This window comes from Miscanthus floridulus, chromosome 3 (assembly GCF_019320115.1).
Source record: "Miscanthus floridulus cultivar M001 chromosome 3, ASM1932011v1, whole genome shotgun sequence".
Lineage (NCBI taxonomy): Eukaryota > Viridiplantae > Streptophyta > Magnoliopsida > Poales > Poaceae > Miscanthus > Miscanthus floridulus.
Genome location: NC_089582.1, coordinates 80,677,012 through 80,696,701, shown reverse-complemented (window position 1 = coordinate 80,696,701; position 19,690 = coordinate 80,677,012). Strand labels below are relative to the sequence as shown.

Here is a 19,690-nt window from a genome sequence, read left to right as displayed (position 1 = left end):
GTTGGCGTGCCACGTCAGCGAAAATGATAAGAATATATCAAATGCTCTCTGTCGATGATAAATATATATGAACAATTTTAAAAATACTATCTGAAGATGTGATATCCGTTATAATGATAAAAAGTTAAATAGCCCTCGACACCGACCACCAAACCATCTGCCGACAGGTCAGAAGTCAACTCGGATCCAATGCAAGTCGTGGGTACCCCTCCAAGGGCTCCGCAGGCCATTAATACTCCAGCTTGGTTGGTCGTGAACAAATCCGTCGACCGTCGTTCCTCCTTCGTCTCACACACATGACACACGCACACCGGTCGATAGGCATGACTGGCATCGAAACACTCGTGGTTTCTGCCGTTGCATCGCAGGTAGCTCGCAAGATCTCCGATTTCGCGAACGAAGAGATCAAGCTATGCTGCAACTTCCACGGCCACCTCGAGTACATGAAGAAGACGCTGTCCGACATCCAGCCCGAGCTGAAGCGGGCGGAGGACAATTCCTTTGGTAGTGATAGGGAAAGTGTCCGGGAGTGGCTACGCCTGATGAAGGCCGTCGCCTATGACATCGAGGACATCCTGGACGAGTACTACTACCAAAACCCTGGTGAGCAATTTGACGAGATCTGCTGCTGCATCGCCTGTGCTGGGAAGGTAATATTCATAATTTTCTTTGCTTCTATTTTCAGTAGTCAGCCTTAACAAGGTGACATAATAATACAGTTTTGCTAGGGAAAATTTTAAGAACTAATATAACATTAATACCCCAGGTCAGGGGTGTGTTAAAACGAACTAACATCTCCAGGCTAATCATTTGTCTAAGCTCTGTATCAAATACCACCAGATCCTGATTTCGCACATGATTCATAAACGGCTTTCAGCACTGGACAATCTGAAGTGCTCTAAGCTTCTAAGTATGTCTATCTAGTGCACAAGTGTTGTGTGGCCTAATTCCAATCCTATTACAGTTCTAAGAGAAGTCAAATGCAAAAATGAAATCCTAAAAATATATGAATGCTTAAATATAAAGGGAGTGATCGAGTGAAGGCTCAGTTATCACTGTATCAGAGAGTTGGTGCTTCCCATCAGTAGTCGTTGCATTATTTTTTTTTTGAACCAGGAAAACAGCAGAGGAAGCCCCCACTGTAAGATTTTATTAAAACACAAAAACAAAAACTGAGCCAAACAAACAGAAAACACTTCAGCTAAGCCCTAGCAAGGCTAGAACAAGAAGAAAGACAAAGAATCATTAAACACAAGAATCAACCCAGGAGAGAAAAACAGATCGCTTGTTTTCAGAAATACTATAAGCTTGAAGTCGAGCTTCATCTTTGAGAGATCTTCTCCAAGAAGAGAAGGAAGGAGGTCCTCTCATGAAAATGAGGTTATTGCGCTGCTTCTAGATTTGCCATGCAGAGATAATGAACACTTCCATGAAGAAAGGATACGGAAACGCTTGTTTGGCTTGTATCATCATTTGTAGGAAATCTGTCGTAAGATTCCACTGAATGCCAAGGAACTGACAACAATGTTGGATGAAAGAACAAGTGAAGAAGAGATGGAAAGCCGTTTCTTCAACATTCATATTGCAAAGGACACAGTTGTAGTTGTTGCCTTCCAGCTTGTGCTTTTTCCTCCTAAGGATGTTCCTAGTGTTGAGTCTGTCCATTAGTAGGAGCCAGGAGAAAACTCTCAGCTTGTTGCAACATTTGGACTTCCAAATCCACAGGAAAGGAGCAGGGGGGGACACATTCTTGTATGGGAAGTTGTAAAATTTAGAAGAAGTGCATGTGCTAGTTCCCCATATATAGTGCCATGTGTCCTTTGAATGTTCCTGCACTTGAATATTCTGCAGTAGGTCCTGGAGTTCCATGTACTCCTGGTGGGCTTGTTCTGACAGTGGTAAATGAAATTGAGCCATCACTGTGTTGTTCTCTAGAAACTTAGCCACTAAAATTCGTTATCTTTTGCATAAGAATATAATCTGGGGAATTTTTCTTGGAGAAGGTGGTTATTCCAAACATCAGACCAAAAGAGAACCGTTGAGCCATTTCCAACTATGTAGCTTGAAATTCCTCTGAACATGTCACAAAGTTTCAGAAGATCCCTCCACCAAAAGGAACCTTTATCTGTGGTAGCATGGGGTATTTGACCATTTTGATAGTGAGCATTCCAGACAAGCTTAACCCAAGGGATATCTTTCTGGTTGTAGAATTTATCCAGGTGCTTCATTAACAAAGCAGAGTTTTGGCTCCTCAAGTTGATTATTCCAAGCCTACCTTTCTTCTTCGGCTTACAACATTTCTTCCATGCTACCAGTGGTTTCATTTTTGCATTGCTCTCAGAACCTCTCCACAGGCAGTGCCGTCTAGCTCTATCAATATATTCAAGAACAGCATCAGGGACTTGAAGAGTACACATAGCATATGTAGGGAGGGAGGACAGAACAGAGTTTACCAATTCTAATCTTCCAGCATGGGTTAGAAAATTAGAAACTGCAGGCCTCCTTTCAGTTCTATTCATGATTGGCCCATAGTGCTCCACTCTTGGCTTTGTAGTTCCCATTGGCAAGCCGAGATATGTAAAAGATAGGGATTCCAGCTTGCATCCAAAAACTCCTGCCAGTTGCTGAGCTTTGTCATTTGTCGTGTTGAGGGGTACCATGCAAGATTTTCCATAGTAAGCTCATGTTTGACATAGTGAGAACGAGGGGTACCATCCAAGAACAGAGTGATTTTGCTTTGTATTTACTGTAGAAAAAACGTGATTTCACCATTAATCTTCGACATTTGTTCTAAATCTCTATTGATTAGCCCCCCCCCGAGGTGCTCATCTTGGCTCCGCTAATGATGGAGGGTGTTGTGGAACAACCCATTCTACCTTTGTATTCTTCCAGAAGAATAGCAGCCTTCTCATGATGATCAAATATGTCTCTGCCATCTTCTGCAACCAAGCTAGTGATAGTGTTTATACGATATCTTTCAGTAGTGGTAGCATGAAAGAAACTTGTACTTTCATCTCCAAATTTGGTCCACCTGATGGTGTATCTCTTTTTCCCATATTCCTTTTTGTATCTCAGCAATTTTAAGATGTGCTCCTTCAAAATGAGTCTGAAGTTGTACTCCTGTAAGTAAAGAGGTCTTTGTTCTTCCAAAGCATCTAGAGTTTCCAAGACAGAGTTACAGTCCTTGATCGTACCGCTAAGATTAGATAAATTCTTACTCCATTTCTTAAGCTTCATCTTTGTTAGAGACAAATGCTCCGTAGGTGCTAGTCCTCCATTGTGTTTTGGTCTTCCGTGGACTCCAACTCAGCACATCGTCTCGTTGCTTCAACAATGCATCAGCATAATAATAGTTCACATAAATACATCTTAAGTGGTCTAGGTAATGTAAATCGCCAAGAGTAACAAGTAAAGATGTTTATGGACAAATACATGCTATTCTCTTAGAATTAATAATTTCCTTAGGCCTTAAATCTTCAAATAACATTTTGCAATTAGTTCATCTTAACAAGGATAATTCTATTTATGGTTCAATGGAATTTCTACAGTGGAAATTGTTACTAACCTTAGAAATGACAGAAGATTTCTCAATTAGTGGAGATGGCCATATATATATAGAGAGCCACATGGGCTATATGGGCCTATAGGATGGGCCTTGATATACACTTAACACCCCCCTTCAAACTCAAGGTGGAAGCGGAGGATCTGAAGCATTGAGTTTGATCAAATGAAGCTGATGTTGCTCTCGAGTTTGGGCTTTCGTGAAAAAATCAGCCAGTTGCAGCTCAGAGGGTACATACTGAAGATCAATTGTCTTCTGATGACAGTGAGAACGAGTGAAAAAGGCATCAACACCAATATGCTTAGTAAGCTCATGTTTGACAGGGTCATTGGCAATTTGTATGGCTCCAGTGTTATCGCACAAAAGAGGTGTGGGTGCATCACAAGATATACCAAAATCAGCGAGTAACCATCGAAGCCATACAATCTCTGCAGTGGTAGTAGCCAGTGCTCGAAGTTCTGCTTCGGTACTAGAGCGAGAGACAGCAGCTTGTTTCTTGGACTTCCATGCAAGAGGAGAAGAACCAAGAAGAATGCAATAGCCTGTGATAGAGCGGCGATCCATGGGGTCACTTGCCCAAGTGGAGTCTGAATAAGCATGAAGCTGAAGTGGACTATCGCAAGCATAAAACAAGCATCGAGATGATGTCCCCCTTAAATAACGTAGCACACGCAGCAAATGGCCAAAATGAACAGAAGTAGGAGCACTCACAAACTGACTTAGAATGTGAACAGCATGAGCAATGTCAGGTCGAGTAACAGTAAGATAAGCAAGGCTACCCACAAGATGCCGATAGCGAGAAGGATCCTGAAGAGGCGTTCCATCAGTAGCACGAAGTTGCAAGTGCATATCCATAGGTGTGGCAGCCGTGCGATTATCAGTAATGCCCGAACGAACAATAAGGTCATGTATATATTTTGACTGAGAGAGGTAATAGCCATTGGCAGAATGTGAAATCTCAATGCCCAAGAAATAACTAAGAGGACCCAAATCAGACATTTGAAATTGCACACCAAGTTGCTTCTTCACATGGGAAATATGTTCCACATCATCTCCAGTAATTAAAATGTCATCAACATATAGAAGGAGCAAAGTACGCCCACGTGGAGAGAGGTGAATAAATAGAGCAGGATCATGAGCACTAGCTGAAAAACCAGCAGTTCGTATCACAGAAACAAATCTCTCAAACCAAGCACGAGGAGCCTGTTTGAGACCATATAGGGCACGACGGAGACGACAAACATATCCTAAGGGAGCATCAACACCTGGAGGTGGCTGCATGTAAACTTCATTCAAGTCACCATGAAGAAAAGCATTCTTAACATCCATTTGAGAGATAGCCCAGTTTGAAGTGGCAGCCACTGCAATCAGAGTACGAACGGTAGTCATATGAGCAACGGGTGCAAATGTCTCATCATAATCACGGCCTTGAGCCTGCTGAAAACCTCTTGCAACAAGTCTAGCTTTATATCTCTCTATAGAACCATCAGATTTTCTCTTAATCTTGAACACCCACTTAGATGTGATTGGCACTGCATGTGATGGTAATGGAACAAGATCCCAGGTCCCTTGGCGATCAAGGGCAGCAAGCTCCTCACACATTGCAAGCTGCCATTCAGGGATGCTGGAAGCTTCTTGATACGTGGAGGGTTCATCAACAACAGCATTCACAGATGGAAAACCATACTTGTCAGCAGGCCCAATAGTACTACGGTCCCGAAGATTATATCTTGGACCAACCTGTAACTCATCAGATAAAGCTTGTGACTCATTAGCAACATTAGAAACATCAGCAACGGGATCGTCAGGACTAGCCAGGGTGGTAGAGGTAGATGAAGGAGCAGTGGGACCTTTGGGACGACAAGTGAAGACATGTTTAATGGGTGGTTTAGATGGAGGTGGAGGTGGAGAACTCTCATGTGTAGATATCACATGAGGTGGAATGGAGGAGGATGGTGCAGGAACATCACCTCCAGATGAATTAGTAGGAAAACAAAGAAAGGAGGTGGACTCAGTGGGGGAATATGAAGGTTTAGTACATGGGTTGTAAAAGAAAGGGCGATCCTCAACAAAATTCACATCACGGGAGATACGTATACGACGAGAGGTAGGATCATAACACCGATAACCCTTATGCTCAGGACTATACCCCAGAAAGACACACTCAACAGATTGAGCGGTCAACTTGGTCCGCTCACGAGGGGGAAGCAAAACATAGCATGTACATCCGAAGACTCGGAGATGATCATAGTTTGGAGGAGTACCAAAAAGTACTTCACCAGGACATTTGCCAAACAGTTTGGATGAGGGCTGTCTATTGATGAGATAGACAGCAGTAGAAATAGCTTCGCCCCAGAAATGTGATGGAACAAATGAGGAAATGAGAAGTGTTCTGGCAGTTTCTATGAGATGGCGGTGTTTGCGTTCAGCAACACCATTTTGAGCATGTGCGCCAGGACAAGAGAGCTGAGCAAGGGTGCCCTCGGAGGTCAAAAAACGGCGGAAAATATCAGATAAATACTCACCACCAGAGTCAGAACGAAAAACTCTAATAGGAGTAGAGAACTGAGTGTGAACCATGCGCGCAAAAGATTGATAAATAGAGCACAGTTGAGAGCGATGTTTCATAAAATAAATCCAAGTATAACGGGAATGATCATCAATGAAAATAACATAATATTTATGACCACCCTTTGTAGCAAAAGGTGCGGGACCCCATACATCTGAATGAATAAGATCAAAAGGCCTAGCAGAATGTGAAACACTAGATGAATATGGAGGCTGTATTTGCTTTCCAAGCTTGCAACCTTTACAATGGAAACTAGACTCGACAGATGCATGACCTAGACAACCTTTATTTATTAATGTTGACAAACGGGACCCACATAAATGACCAAGACGGTGATGCCACTTGGCGAAGGACGAGGTGGATGAAGATGCAGCAGATGACACACGAGACGTGGATGTGGCTGAAGAAGGAAGGCGCAAGGTGTCCAAAACGTAGAGGCTAGGAGCACCTTTACGGCGATGGCCAGTCCCAATCACAGTCCCGCTTCGATGATCCTGAATGAAACAAGATGAGTCATCAAATCCAACAAAGCAATTTTGATTAGTAATTTGGCCTACTGATAGAAGATTCATGTTCAACTGAGGTACAAGAGAAACATCAGGTATAGAAAAATGAGAATTGCAAAGAGAACCCTGGTGAGTGATGTGACAGGATGTACCATCGGCAGTCTGAACAGAAGCACCATCCGTGACTGACTTGCAAGCAACCAAGTGGGACTGATCAGATGTCACATGGAAAGAAGCGCCTGAATCAAGAACCCAAGACGTCGAGGAAGCACTGACAGGTGAGGCTGCAGCAATAGAGACTGAACCTCTAGAAGTGAAGCCCGTACCACGACCACGGGTAGCACGACGGGCACGAAACTCAGCCAATTTCTGTGGGTGCTGCATAAAACAATTTTCTGGAGGATGACCAGTCCTGCCACAATGCTTGCAAGGCTCTGAAGAGGTGCCTTTTGGTGCACCAGACCTCTGCAAGGCTGCCAACACACTATGAGGCACAGACACAGAAGAAGCAGACAGGGACTGAAGACGTGTTTCTTCTGCAAGTAAATCAGCCAAGGCCTGTGCCATAGTGAGATTAGAGGAATTGTGAAGCAATCGAGTGCGAATGGAATCATATTCTGCCCGAACTCCCATAACAAATCTGTATGTAAGGAACTGCTCAATGAAAGTAAGTGCTGTACAATTCTTTGTAGCTGTGCATTGAGGTACCATGGAGATCAAATAACCCATCAAACGATCAAAAGCGGAGTAGTACTCATCAATGGACATATCTTTCTGTTCAATGACATGAAGTTGTTGCATAAGAGTATGCTGAAGAGCACCACTATCTTGAACATATCGTTGCTTCAAATAAGACCACATGGGCTTCGCTCTTTTAAACTTACGAAGACTCATGATCATAGTTTGCTTAACACTATTGACTATGGCTGCCATCACTTTTCCATCATTGATTTCCCAAGTTTTAATAGCAGCAGCATTACTACCATCAGGGTTACGAGCAGGCGGATCATCAGTCAGATGAAAATAAAAACCAACACCCCTTAATGCAGTCTCAACACAAAAAGCCCACTCTGGATAGTTCTGACCATCTAAAGTGATGTTGATAACAATGGCATTGATCTGTGATGTTGACATGGTTGGAAAGGATACTGACCGCTAACCAACAGGGAGACTGAAGCAGGGATCAGTCACCACCGTTGCAGAAGCAGAAGTCCTCTGTTTCCTCTGCTGTCCAAGTCATCTGTTTCCTCTGCTGTGCGATCCGGAGGAGATCGGACGATGTGCAGCAGCAGGCGGGCCGAGGAAGAGCCGTGCAGATGTGCAGGCCCGGACGTTGATTCCACAGAGACGAAGCGGACGACGTGATGCGCGCAGACGGCGCGCGGATGGGACGCGGACGAGTGCGCTGAAGAGGTGGACGACCGTGCGGACCGCGCGGACTTCGCGGGCAGACGACCGTGCGGACCGCGCGGACTTCGCTGGCGGACGGCCGCGGGACTTCACGGGCGCACCGCGCACGGGCGCGAACGTCGCAGGCGGACGGGAGCGCAGGTACGGTGCGGCGACGGTCGCACGGGTGGCGAAGGGCCGCGCGGACGGCGCGGAGCGACAGACCGTGATTATGAAAGACGACCGCGACGGCGGCCTGATAGGGATTGGATCGTGGGGGGATTAAAAATTTGATTAGCTCTAATCCCAGCCCTAATCCATGGCTCTGGTACCATGTTACTAACCTTAGAAATGACAGAAGATTTCTCAATTAGTGGAGATGGCCATATATATATAGAGAGCCACATGGGCTATATGGGCCTATAGGATGGGCCTTGATATACACTTAACAGAAATGAGGGGCCATTTTTAACTTACAACAGCTATTTTCCAAGATGCCAAATTAACCATTTCAATGTATTTGAAATTTAATATGATTTGTGTAAATTTTGGCTTTACTAGAAAGTTGCACAGGGTTTTCTATAAAAGAAAATAGAAACTGTTTTAACTTACAAAGACCTCTTGCGAAATTCTGAACTCTATAATTTTTAGCTTCACTAATAGAAAGGAGCACTAAAAACTCTAGAAAGGAAAGAAAAATCATATTTAACATACAAATCTCTATCGATTCTAGATTTCTAGAATCAGGGAAATATAGTTACACAAATTTGGGACATTAGGGAGAAAATTACCATTTTATGAAAACTTTCACTTCATGTATAAGAGATAATATCAAAATTCCCACCATATTTATTGAGTGAAGTTATGGGTTATCAACTTCTCACATTTTCCCCATTTCAAAATAAAAAAACATGGACCTAATCTTAGTTAAATCCTGATATTAATATGAAGGTTGGCTTTCCCTGAGCGAATTCTTAAATTTGCAGGTGCCGTTACTATTCTCATTGTCGATGTCAAATCCAGTGTTGACGAGAATTTGCATGATTCACAAAATGAAAACTGAGAGGCAGAGGTTACAAAAGGAGTTAGTGGCACCTAGTGCATATGGTTTGTGTGAAGTCATAAACTCACCAGGAAACAGTTTTGAAGAGAAGGAAACAACTTCACAAGCAAATGGTACTGCAATAATTGGGCGGGACAAGGACGTGGAGAATATCATGGCTATGGTAAGGGTAAAAGACTACCAGATAATTACCATACTTGGAGCTGTGGGTTTAGGGAAAACAAGTCTTGCTCAACTAGTTTACAACCATAATGAAACAAGCAAAATTTTCAGAACACAAAAAATGTGGATTCATGTGCCTAAGGGTAAGGCAAGTATCAAATATATTGGGACATATATGATATCACGTGATGGTGGGAAGATCCATGAGAATATGACAGAAGAAGATATTATGAATGGTGTTGGTGCGATGCTAAACAAATATGATAGCTACCTAATTGTACTGGACGGATTGTGGAGTGCAAGTGAAAAGGCATTGCAAAACTTTAAGGACATGTTAACAACAGGGAGCGAGAGAAATGTCAAGGTCATAGTGACCACTCACAGTGAAAAAGTGGCTGCATTGATGTCTACTACAAAACTACCATATAAACTGGATACTTTATCTGAAACTAATATTCTGACCATATTCTCTCAAAGGGCAATGTCAAGTAATGATGAAATGGAAATTCTTACCCGACATCCACTTTTCTGGAACATGCTTAAGAAGTATGGAAAGAAAATTATTGAAAGGTGTGAAGGCACACCATTAGTAGCTAACTTCCTTGGATCAGTGGTCAGTTCTGGACGACTATCGCGGCAATGGGGCGATTATTGGGCACCTGCAAGCATTGAAGAAATGTGGAAAGTAGAAGAAGATTTTGATAACAACAGATGCAACATTTCATTGCTGCTTCCATCCCTCAAGCCCATATACTATAATATGCACAATGAGTTGAGATTATGTTTTGTCTATCTCTCAATCTTTCCTAAAGGATCTGCCATAGACAAGAAAAAGCTTATCCAACAATGGCTTGCACTTAACATGATCGAGCCCAGCAAACATGGGAACTTGCGACGTGAGGAAACTGCTGAGGATTATATCGATCAACTTAAAGCAATGTATTTCCTTCAGGTGTGGGTACAACTCTTTTATTTGCTTAAACTATTTTAGCACAGCATTAATGAAGCCCATTATTCTTGTTCACTTGATGTAGTTAAGACCTATAGTACTGCATGGTATAAAATATCAAGGCACATGACATTAAAATAAACAACAATTAACTAGGTTTAATGTGGCACATACAAGAGGTCCAGGTCTAATACTAATGAAGCCTATCTATAGAGAGCATGAGTTTGACCAATCCCGCCCATCATATACAAGATGGCTAGAGACACAAGTTTAACTGACCAACAATATTTATGAAACCTCAAGGCAAGCTTCCAGAGGTTGATAATAAGGGCTTGGAGGAGTAATGATACAAGATCAAGTAGTAGAAACAGCTGTATGTTTATTTTCTTACAATTCAGCCTTTCAAAGTGCAGTTATATAGTAATATCCATTTAATGCTGCAACATATTTACTTGGATTTCATTTTGCTCATACTGTATATAGCTAATATCTGCATTTCTTTATTCAGACTACTGCTCAACATTCCCCAGTAAATGAGGAGGTACTCCATGTGCATAACTTGGCTTATGAACTTGCTAGGTCTGTTGGCAGCAAAGATATCCTAGTGATTTCAGATGCTACAACTAAGAAAGAAGCAAACAAGAGCAGCTGCAATCATGATTACCGCTACGCACAACTCTCGACACCTATCCTACTGTCAGTAGATCCAAAGGATTGCATTCGTAAAGCAAGGTCACTAATTTTGAAAACTCTAGAATCAGAAAGGGTTTTTGTTAGTCAAGTAATATCAGAAAACAAATATTTGAGAGTACTGGATCTCAGGGGGTGTTCCATTAGCGAATTACCTGGTTGCATTTTCAAGTTGAAACATTTGAGGTACCTTGATGCTTCAGGATTGCCCATTACAGTACTCTCACCAGAATTGGGTAATCTGGTGAAGCTAGAAACACTGGATGTTTCAGGAACCAATCTGAAGTTGGTGCCCAGTTGTATCAGCAGTTTGAAAGTCCTCAACTATTTGAACCTGAAAGGGTGCCAGAACCTTCAACAGCTACATAGTCTTGATGAGCTCCATGAACTATGTTATTTGAATTTGTCAGGCTGCCTTAGTATCAGAAACTTACCAAAATCTCTTCGGAAGCTTAAGAACCTTTGTTTCCTGAACCTTTCTGAGGTTCATGTATTGCCTGATGGGTTACTACAATCACTGGACAGCCTCGAATCTTTGGAGGATTTGATCTTAAGTGGTTTGGAAGTCAAAAGTCTACCTGATATTTTTGGGCAGTTTTCATCACTTCAGTTTTTGAATCTGTCACAGTGTTCTACACTGCAACAATTACCCCAGTCATTCTTTGAACTTCAGAGTTTAAAAGGTCTGGATCTCTCATTTTGCTCTGGTATTGAAGAAATCACTGAATCATTTGGAAGGCTTTACTCTCTTACATCTCTAAACCTTTCTGGCTGCAGCAGCCTTAGGATTTTGCCAACATCTTTTGGGGACCTTATTCATTTGGAAGAACTCAATCTATCATACTGTACTGCACTTGCAGAATTGCCGACAACATTTCGTAGCCTTGAACGTCTCCATGTTCTTAAACTACATAGATGTGTGCATCTTATAGAACAAGTAAAAAATCTCACCAATAGTTTAGAGCATCTAGAGCTGACATCTTGCAAGGATATCAATTTGCAATCCAATTTTTTTAGCTACTTAACAAGACTCAGGGTATTGGACCTCTCTAATTGCTCTCAGATGGAGATCGTTATTGGTGCCCCTGCAAATTTGGAAGTTCTAATCCTAGCAAATGTTGCTCTTCCATTGGAGCTTAATTTTCTCACTCGGTTCCAGAACCTTCAGAAACTGGATATTACTGATGCTATATTGAGTACAGCCAGTGCAGCACTGTCAAATCTGCAAAATGTCTTCACCTGTATGCCTATGCTCAAGACCGTTGAGACAAACAATTTGGATATTTATTCCATCCTACCATCAAGGATTAAAATCTCAAGAGTGATGGATTCCCTCACTGGTGTGGAAAGATCAAATGTCAGAGACAGAGAAAATACTGCTGGAAGGAGCACTCCTTCAGGTACTAACTTGCAGATAATTTATCAATGGTAGTTACGCTTATGCTTGAAATGTATCAACTCAATGGACCTTGTATTATGTGCAGGTATACTACAAAAGAATTGCATTGGACAATAGAACAGTTTCTATTTTCTGATTAAGATGTGTGAATAATTAATTACCATCTGAGACCAAACTAAAATCCAGAAAAGTCTTATATTCAGTTTCAAACGATTCTAAGATCACTCTTAGCCATTTTGAAACTATCTGCAAAATTTCTTAAACCTCTGAAATTCCAAAATATAATGTTTATTCTTTTAACATATTTTGTCGACTATTCTGTCCCTAATGCAGTGGTAGAAGCAGGACAACCAAATACTTCTGCTGAAGGATCAGATCTTATTGGACACTCAAGTTCAAGTGGTGAAGAGATAACTGAAGATACTTCTATGGAGGCTGCAAATAGAGACCTGGCCTCTAGCACTAACTCAGATGCAACTAAAGTAGATGCGCCTGAAGATTATGCTCAAGTAAGTTTAGTTTTGTCCTCTGATATTATTGGCTAGTAATTAGCTGGATTTAGGTAGGATGGAAATCCTGGTCATGGGAACAGTACTGCAAGTTACTTTCATGCAGGGCCAGTAGATTTGTGAAATTAGAGATTATATTAGATCTGATCGAGTTGTTAGCTATTTCCTTAATTAGAAGTATACCCCGTGCGTTGCTGCGGGAATTGTGGATTAGTGGATTGCGTGGTATGATGACGTGGACACCAAAATGCTTACGTGTCTTGCTGACGTGGACATTACAATTGCATGTGCTAGTGGATTTTAATTGTATGTGATAGTGCATTGTCTAGTTAGACAACTTGCATGTTGAGATAAATAGCTAGTGGAGTTTTGCTTAGTGGATTTTAATTGTATGTGATAGTGCATTGCCTAGTTGGACAGCTTGCATGTTGAGATAAATAGCTAGTGGAGTTTTGCTTTATAAAAGTATAAGATAAGATAAGATAAGATTCTAGAGATTAATTTCTTAAGCGTCAAGTCTCTTTTCTATCTTTGCCCTTGTGGTTGGGCCGCATCAATGTTGACAAAGGCAACTCACGTCTTCATCCTGGTTTTACTGAAAGCACCAAAGATCTCGCGAAGTATTAGAGGGCAACGAGAATATGATATATATGATCTAGAAGCTGCATAGGAATCAATGGATACAGATGATTCGATGAGTAGTTTGCGACCTTCATATCCACCAACCCTTTTTATACAACCCACATAAATTATGAAAAGAAATGCCTCAGGTACTAACAAGGTTTTGCTGGCTGTACTAACTAGCTAAGCTCTTACTGCTTTCTTTGTGGTGTTCCACAAGTTTTCAGCAGTATGGGATTGAAAAACTGCCTAAAATTTATGGATATTAGAATTTTGATTGTTTATTAAATAGAGATGTTAGACAGTAACCATTCTGCAGATATAGAAGTAGAGATGATATTATATATCAAGAAAAGGTGAAAATTTCATGTTTCTCAATTTATCTGTGGGCCCACTGGCATGGTTTTTGACCAAAATGTTTGCCCATGTCGCTTAGGAGATTTTGATCCCTAGGCTTAATTGCAAATAAAACATACCTAGGGGTCTAAAACTTGTACCAACTGAAATAAAAAAAAACTAACAATGAAATCTTCAGCTTTTCTAGTTTTATCCAACCCTAGAAAAATGTAAACATTTTAACTGAATTATGTATCAACATTCAGATACTTCCCTTACTAAAGTACTTCTGCAGATTAGCAATTCTTAACCTAACATACCTTCATCAGTTGGGATCACATGGCACTCAATTAGAGTTTTGCATCTTCTTTTCTTTTAAACTTGCATCATGCATCTTAAACTGCCGTGCATCCACTGAAATTTGTATTTCTTCTTCAGCAAAACATAAATGGCGAACAAAAATTACAAGATTGTGAACATCAGGCCAGATCAATCTACTCTTCTCCATCCACCTCAAGTGGACCAATACTGTCAGCTTCCTCGTCAGGCATCTCAACACTTGATTCAAATTGCAAAACAGAAGGTACCAAAATTCTAGCAGTATGTATTAGTGGTGCTCGCGATTGATGAGGAGTTCTTATTTAGTTCTAATTTAAACTAAATGAAGACAAGAAAATGTAAGGATCATTTTTACTGTATAGATTGGTACTCTTTTTTTTTTTTTTTTTTTTTTTAAACAAAGGAGAGCTGCGATTCATTGTATTAGAGAGAAAAAAGGAGGGTCCCCATACAAATCCTTCCTCTCATACGGGGACCAGATATGAGAGTTAGGGAACCAAACTAAAAAAATAAGCCTTAAAGAAAACAGAAAACACCAAGACTTGACCACGCCTAAGGAATTAGGCGACCCTTCCAAGGTCTAGACCTTGCAGTTTCTTAGCGCCTGCTAAACACCAAAGACTGTGTTCATCCTTAAGCAAACTCAAGATTGAGTTAACTGAAGGAGAGGCACCCTCAAAAACACAAGCATTCCTATGTTTCCAGATCATCCAAGCCCCTAAAATGATAAGGGAATTAACCCCCTTTCTGTCCTCTTTCTTCACTCTTTTAATAGTCCTGCGCCACCATTCAGCAAAGCTAGATTCATTCTGACGTGGAACCGATCCAGAAAGGTTCAGTGGAGCAAACAGGTTGAACCAAACTTGCCTTGCTACAACACATGAAGTTAGAAGGTGTTGTATCGTCTCTTCTTCTTGATCGCAAAGGGGACAGTTATCTGGCTGGGGCAGATCCCTTTTAGCCAATCTATCTGCTGTACAACACCTATTATGGATTGCCAACCACAGAAAAATTTTGCACTTGTTTGGGGCCCAAGATTTCCACAGCCGTCTCCAAGGTTCAAAAGTTACAGAACCGAAAAAATATGCTCTGTAGGCTGATTTGGAGGAATAACTGCCACTTGCATCTAGCTTCCATATATGACGATCCTCTTGGTCATTCAAATCAAACTCCCTGATACAATCCCAGAGTTGAAGAAATTCACAAATTCTTACCCCATAGAGTCCCCTCTGAATATCAGAAACCCACCTATTATCTTCAAGGGCTTCAGCCACTGTTCGCTTTTTATGAATTCGGGGAGGCACACAATCAACAACCAAAGGTGCAAGGCTCTCAATGGTGCAACCATGAAGCCATCTATCCGACCAAAAAAAGAGTATTTCTCCCATTTCCAGTTTCTGTGTTAACAGCAATAGCAAACAAGGCAAGAGAATTAGGGTGAGAGGGGAGTTCGAGGTCTGTCCATGGGTGATCAGCTCGAGTTTTCTTGTGCCACTGCCATCTTGCCTGCAAAGCCCAAGCCATGACCTCTAGATTGGGAATACCCTGACCACCAAGGTCCAAGGGCCGCATGACCTTCTCCAAGGCGACTAAACAGCATCCCCCATTTGATTGCTCTTTCCCTTTCCAAAGAAATCCTTTCCTGATTTTGTCAATTGCCTTAATGAACCACTTGGGGACGTTGATAGCGATCAGCAAATAAATCGGCATAGCTGATAGGACAAAGCGGACCAGAGTGGCACGTCCAGCCCTATTCATTAACTCTGCTTTCCAACCTGGTAGCTTATCCACAATTTTTTCAATCCAAGGCATGAGATCAAATTTCCTCAGTTTCTTGTTAGATAGAGGCAGCCCCAATTAAGTACATGGAAATTCAGAAATATTACATGGGAGATTATCCATGATTGCTGCCACTGAAGCCTCCTCGCAGCGGATAGGGATGATACTGCTCTTGTGGAGGTTAGTCTGCAAACCAGAGGCAGAACCGAAGATGTTAAGGATTTCCTTAGTAACCTACAACTCCTCTTCAACCGGCTTGGTACCTGTTTGGAGAAGAAACCTAAATGAAAAGGTTGCATTTTTGCTCCACTTACTTTTTCAGAGGCCTAATATTGATCACCAACTAATTTATCAACTGCAGTAACTGAACTTTCAACATTATTCCTCAGTTGGCATCTCATAAAAGTTAAATTAGAATGTTCACTTGTTATACAGAGAAAATATTGATTGGCTCATTTTGGTTTTTGGATATAGAATGCACATGGTTCGTGTGTAAATCAGACATATTTACTAGTGAGTACTTTGGGACATTCTTAGTGTTGGTCTGCTAAAGATTCTAAGAACATTACCTTCCCAGGATTGACATCACATTGAAGTAGAAGTGATACATACCATAGCAGGCCCAATAACACATTGCAAAGAGGATGATATTTCGGTGCTTGATGGCATCAAGTGGGTTATGGAGAAACGGGAGTTGGCATTGCAAAGTCTCCAATAATAAATGAGCCACGCAAACCTCTAAGATTGGACTGTTTCCGAAACAGGATGTATGGTTATAAGATGGGTGCTATCGAAACCACAGATGGCAGGACAATGAGAAGATAAGTGATTAAGCAATTCTATCATAGTCTATTAAATTGGTTATTGTACTAAGTAGTCTTGATTTATTTGCCTTGGCATAATTTCAATTGATATTTTCTATACCTTCAAATATTGTACAAGTGATAAATTATTGTACATACATGATTTATCGTGCACTCCGACCAGTTTCATTAGAGTTGTGGTATCTTTTGTTTTCCCTCCCCTATAGAGTTGAAGACCTGTCCAGAGTTGTCCTACTCCTTTTTATGGTTCCTTCTTCTGCAATCTATTTTTTTTGTAAGGACAAATTCCTTGTGTATGGAATTGTGTAGATTATATAATCTTGTATGACATTATGACAAGCAGGTAGGTCTTACAGGGCAAAATGAATTGTTTTTAAGTAATTTCTTTTGGCGAATGGTGAAGCTTGCTGTATAAAAAATATATTATTCGTGGTGTCCACTTGCATGGGTTGTTTTCATGTTACATGTCATATACAAGTCAACGGAGCTCCTTTATGATATGAAATTTTCTGATATGCCATGTATAGTTGTACTACTTCCGTTCTAAAAAGTTGCAATTCTACGTTTGAATTAAGTTAAACTTTCTCGAGTTTAACTAAGTTTATAGAAAGTATCATAAAATATATTTTATGATTTTTGGTACCATAGTTAGTATTTTTTAAGATTGAATCAAATTAAAATTGTTGGACTCTTCAAAAAATGAGAATTACATCCACAAAACATACAAGCTTGTTAAGCCCAGGGATGAGAAAAAGCACGTAGAGTTAAACAACCATTTAAGGAAGAAAATGGATGTCTTGGACTAGTAAGACAAGGTTAAATTGCCTAAGGGGGATATTGTTGCCTAAGAAATGACACTTAAATTGTCTAAGAAAAGGCGAAATGCTAACGTGGGGATGCTAGGAAACAGGTGACGCAGGATTCATGAAAGACAAGGTGGCCTATGTCATCAATGCCACATTGTCTCGGGTAAGTTGAAGTTTTCGCTCCCAGCTGATGATAGCCGAATCGACTGATCCTAACCAAAATACGAGCTCCTTGTAGACGATTCAACATGTTACCAACCCTGAGAAAACCTATGCTTGATAATGACTTTGCAACCATGGAGATAGCTGATGCTTCCGAGTGAAGAACTAGAACGTATTAAACCTCCATCTTCCAACTTCTTTGATTTGGCTACCCCCTTAAGAAAGATCCACTAAGGGAGTCCAAAAGGTAGGTTTCACCTTCTCTTATGGATAAGTTAACTATAATAATGACCTTATTATATCCAAAAGAACTCATGTGCGTACGAATGAGTAAGTGATCTGAATTTTCTCACGAGCAGAAAAACATCTATAACTCTTGTACTGTTAATCCAATGAAGTTGTAGTTTATACCATTGGAAAGCTGGTGGAATTCTCTATAACTCTCTTATAGAACACTTTTCCATATTCTGCAGCAAAGTTGGTCGAAAAGAGTGCACAACCAAAACTGTCCCAAGTTTCTAATAGCACAGATACATCGTCTTGTGAATTTCATAACTCCCAAACCAAAATAGCTTTGAAGGTGATCCTTACGGTCAGAGAAACATGTTGTGGTCTACTGTTGTACAGAATTTTTCCATGATTTTTGGTTGTCCGAATACAGAGGTACAAACCAAAGAAGACAGGTTGCTCTGAAAAGACAGGATATGAAGAACAGGAGATTACCAAAACCCAGCTATTTATTTCATTGATCCTTATACCTTAGATCTATAACTAAATGAAATTGTGGAAGACCCTACAAGATCATTACACTCATTACAAATATCCAAACCAGGCATCATCATAAAAACAATCAACTAAACACTAAAGGTTCACAAGGCATACGACTCGACTATTGCTACTAGCGTTTTTATATTACATAAAGAGACACAAACTCCTATTTCTTAAAGACGGTATAGCTGCAAGGGCATCCAGGGTAGCATCTCTAGTGTGGGAGTGAGAGTGACACATCCTCCACTTCATTGGTCTTGGGTAGTCTAGCATGACTCCTCCATTCATCAATCTTATCCAGGGCTTCCTCATAGTGTTGCCTTATGTAAAATAGAAAATATGGTTCCACTGCCTTTGTATGATGTCATTGTGTCAGATGAACACTTAATATGGCCATGTGTTTACAAGAAATATTAATCTATAGATTTATCTTGCTCTCACATGCTGTATGTGATGCATTAGGTGTTGCGCTTATTTATGTTCATGCATTTGCATCGTTGCATCTCATTTAGGTGTGCTAGATGATGAGCACATGGATGTGACATGGGGCTGAGCCAGAAGACGGTGTATTGGTGGACGGATCCTGAAGATGAAAATGCTAACATCTTTATAATGTTGTTTAGCCAGACAAGCCCTAGCGCATAACCCCTACTTTTCAGCACTTATATTATGTTGTTGTGCATTAAGTTTTGAGGAGTTGAATAGAACCCACCTGCATATATATTCCTTATCCTATGAGTCTTACTAGTATGACAAGATCGTGTAAACCAAATAAGCCTTGCATATCCTTGGTGTCATTTTATTTTTCTCCTGCCAGGTAAGTCTTGTTGAGTACACTCGAGTACTCAGGGTTTTATTCCCCCTGTTGCAGGTAATAGGTGGACGCTAGAGCTAACTCTTGTGTGTGGATACCTCTTGGTGGGCTCAGCGAGGATTCCTCTTTCGCTGCGATCGTAGTTTTTGTAACGACCGAGTTCGTTACAATATAGGCAGTCATTTTCGACCATCCGAGTAAGCGATCATCCAAGCTCTCTACAAATCCCTGATGCCTTGAGCAAGATCAATCATTGGGAATCTATTAATTCACCCCACGGAATGTACCTGGATAGCCATGGTCAGGCTCACACCCAAAACAACAGAGAGGCCCTCAACCGGATTATACGTCATCCTATTAACATCATCAACACTAACTCAACCTCGGAGAGCACCCAAAGATATGACAACTTAGTTTCTAGTACCAAGCCAACCAATGATTGG

General features: G+C 41.0%; 1 protein-coding gene across 3 annotated transcripts; it reads left to right on the top strand.

Moving 5' to 3' along the window:
* The first annotated feature begins 177 nt into the window (after positions 1-177).
* LOC136541817 (disease resistance protein RGA2-like) lies at positions 178-16,895 on the top strand. Of its 3 annotated transcripts, none has more exons than XR_010780489.1 (6): positions 178-650; positions 9,013-10,203; positions 10,709-12,290; positions 12,623-12,798; positions 13,401-13,568; positions 14,194-14,328. XR_010780489.1 is itself a non-coding variant. In XM_066533929.1 (6 exons), the coding sequence occupies exons 1-6, from the start codon at positions 297-299 to the stop codon at positions 16,465-16,467; spliced, it is 3,465 nt and encodes a 1,154-aa protein (XP_066390026.1). In that variant the 5' UTR covers positions 181-296; the 3' UTR covers positions 16,468-16,895. The 3 variants fall into 3 exon arrangements, 2 of the variants coding, with proteins under 2 accessions (XP_066390026.1, XP_066390027.1); XM_066533929.1 differs by lacking the exon at positions 13,401-13,568 and adding an exon at positions 16,451-16,895 and having other exon boundaries at positions 181-650; positions 14,194-14,338; XM_066533930.1 differs by lacking the exons at positions 9,013-10,203; positions 13,401-13,568 and adding an exon at positions 16,451-16,895 and having other exon boundaries at positions 183-650; positions 14,194-14,338.
* The last annotated feature ends 2,795 nt before the right edge of the window (positions 16,896-19,690 follow it).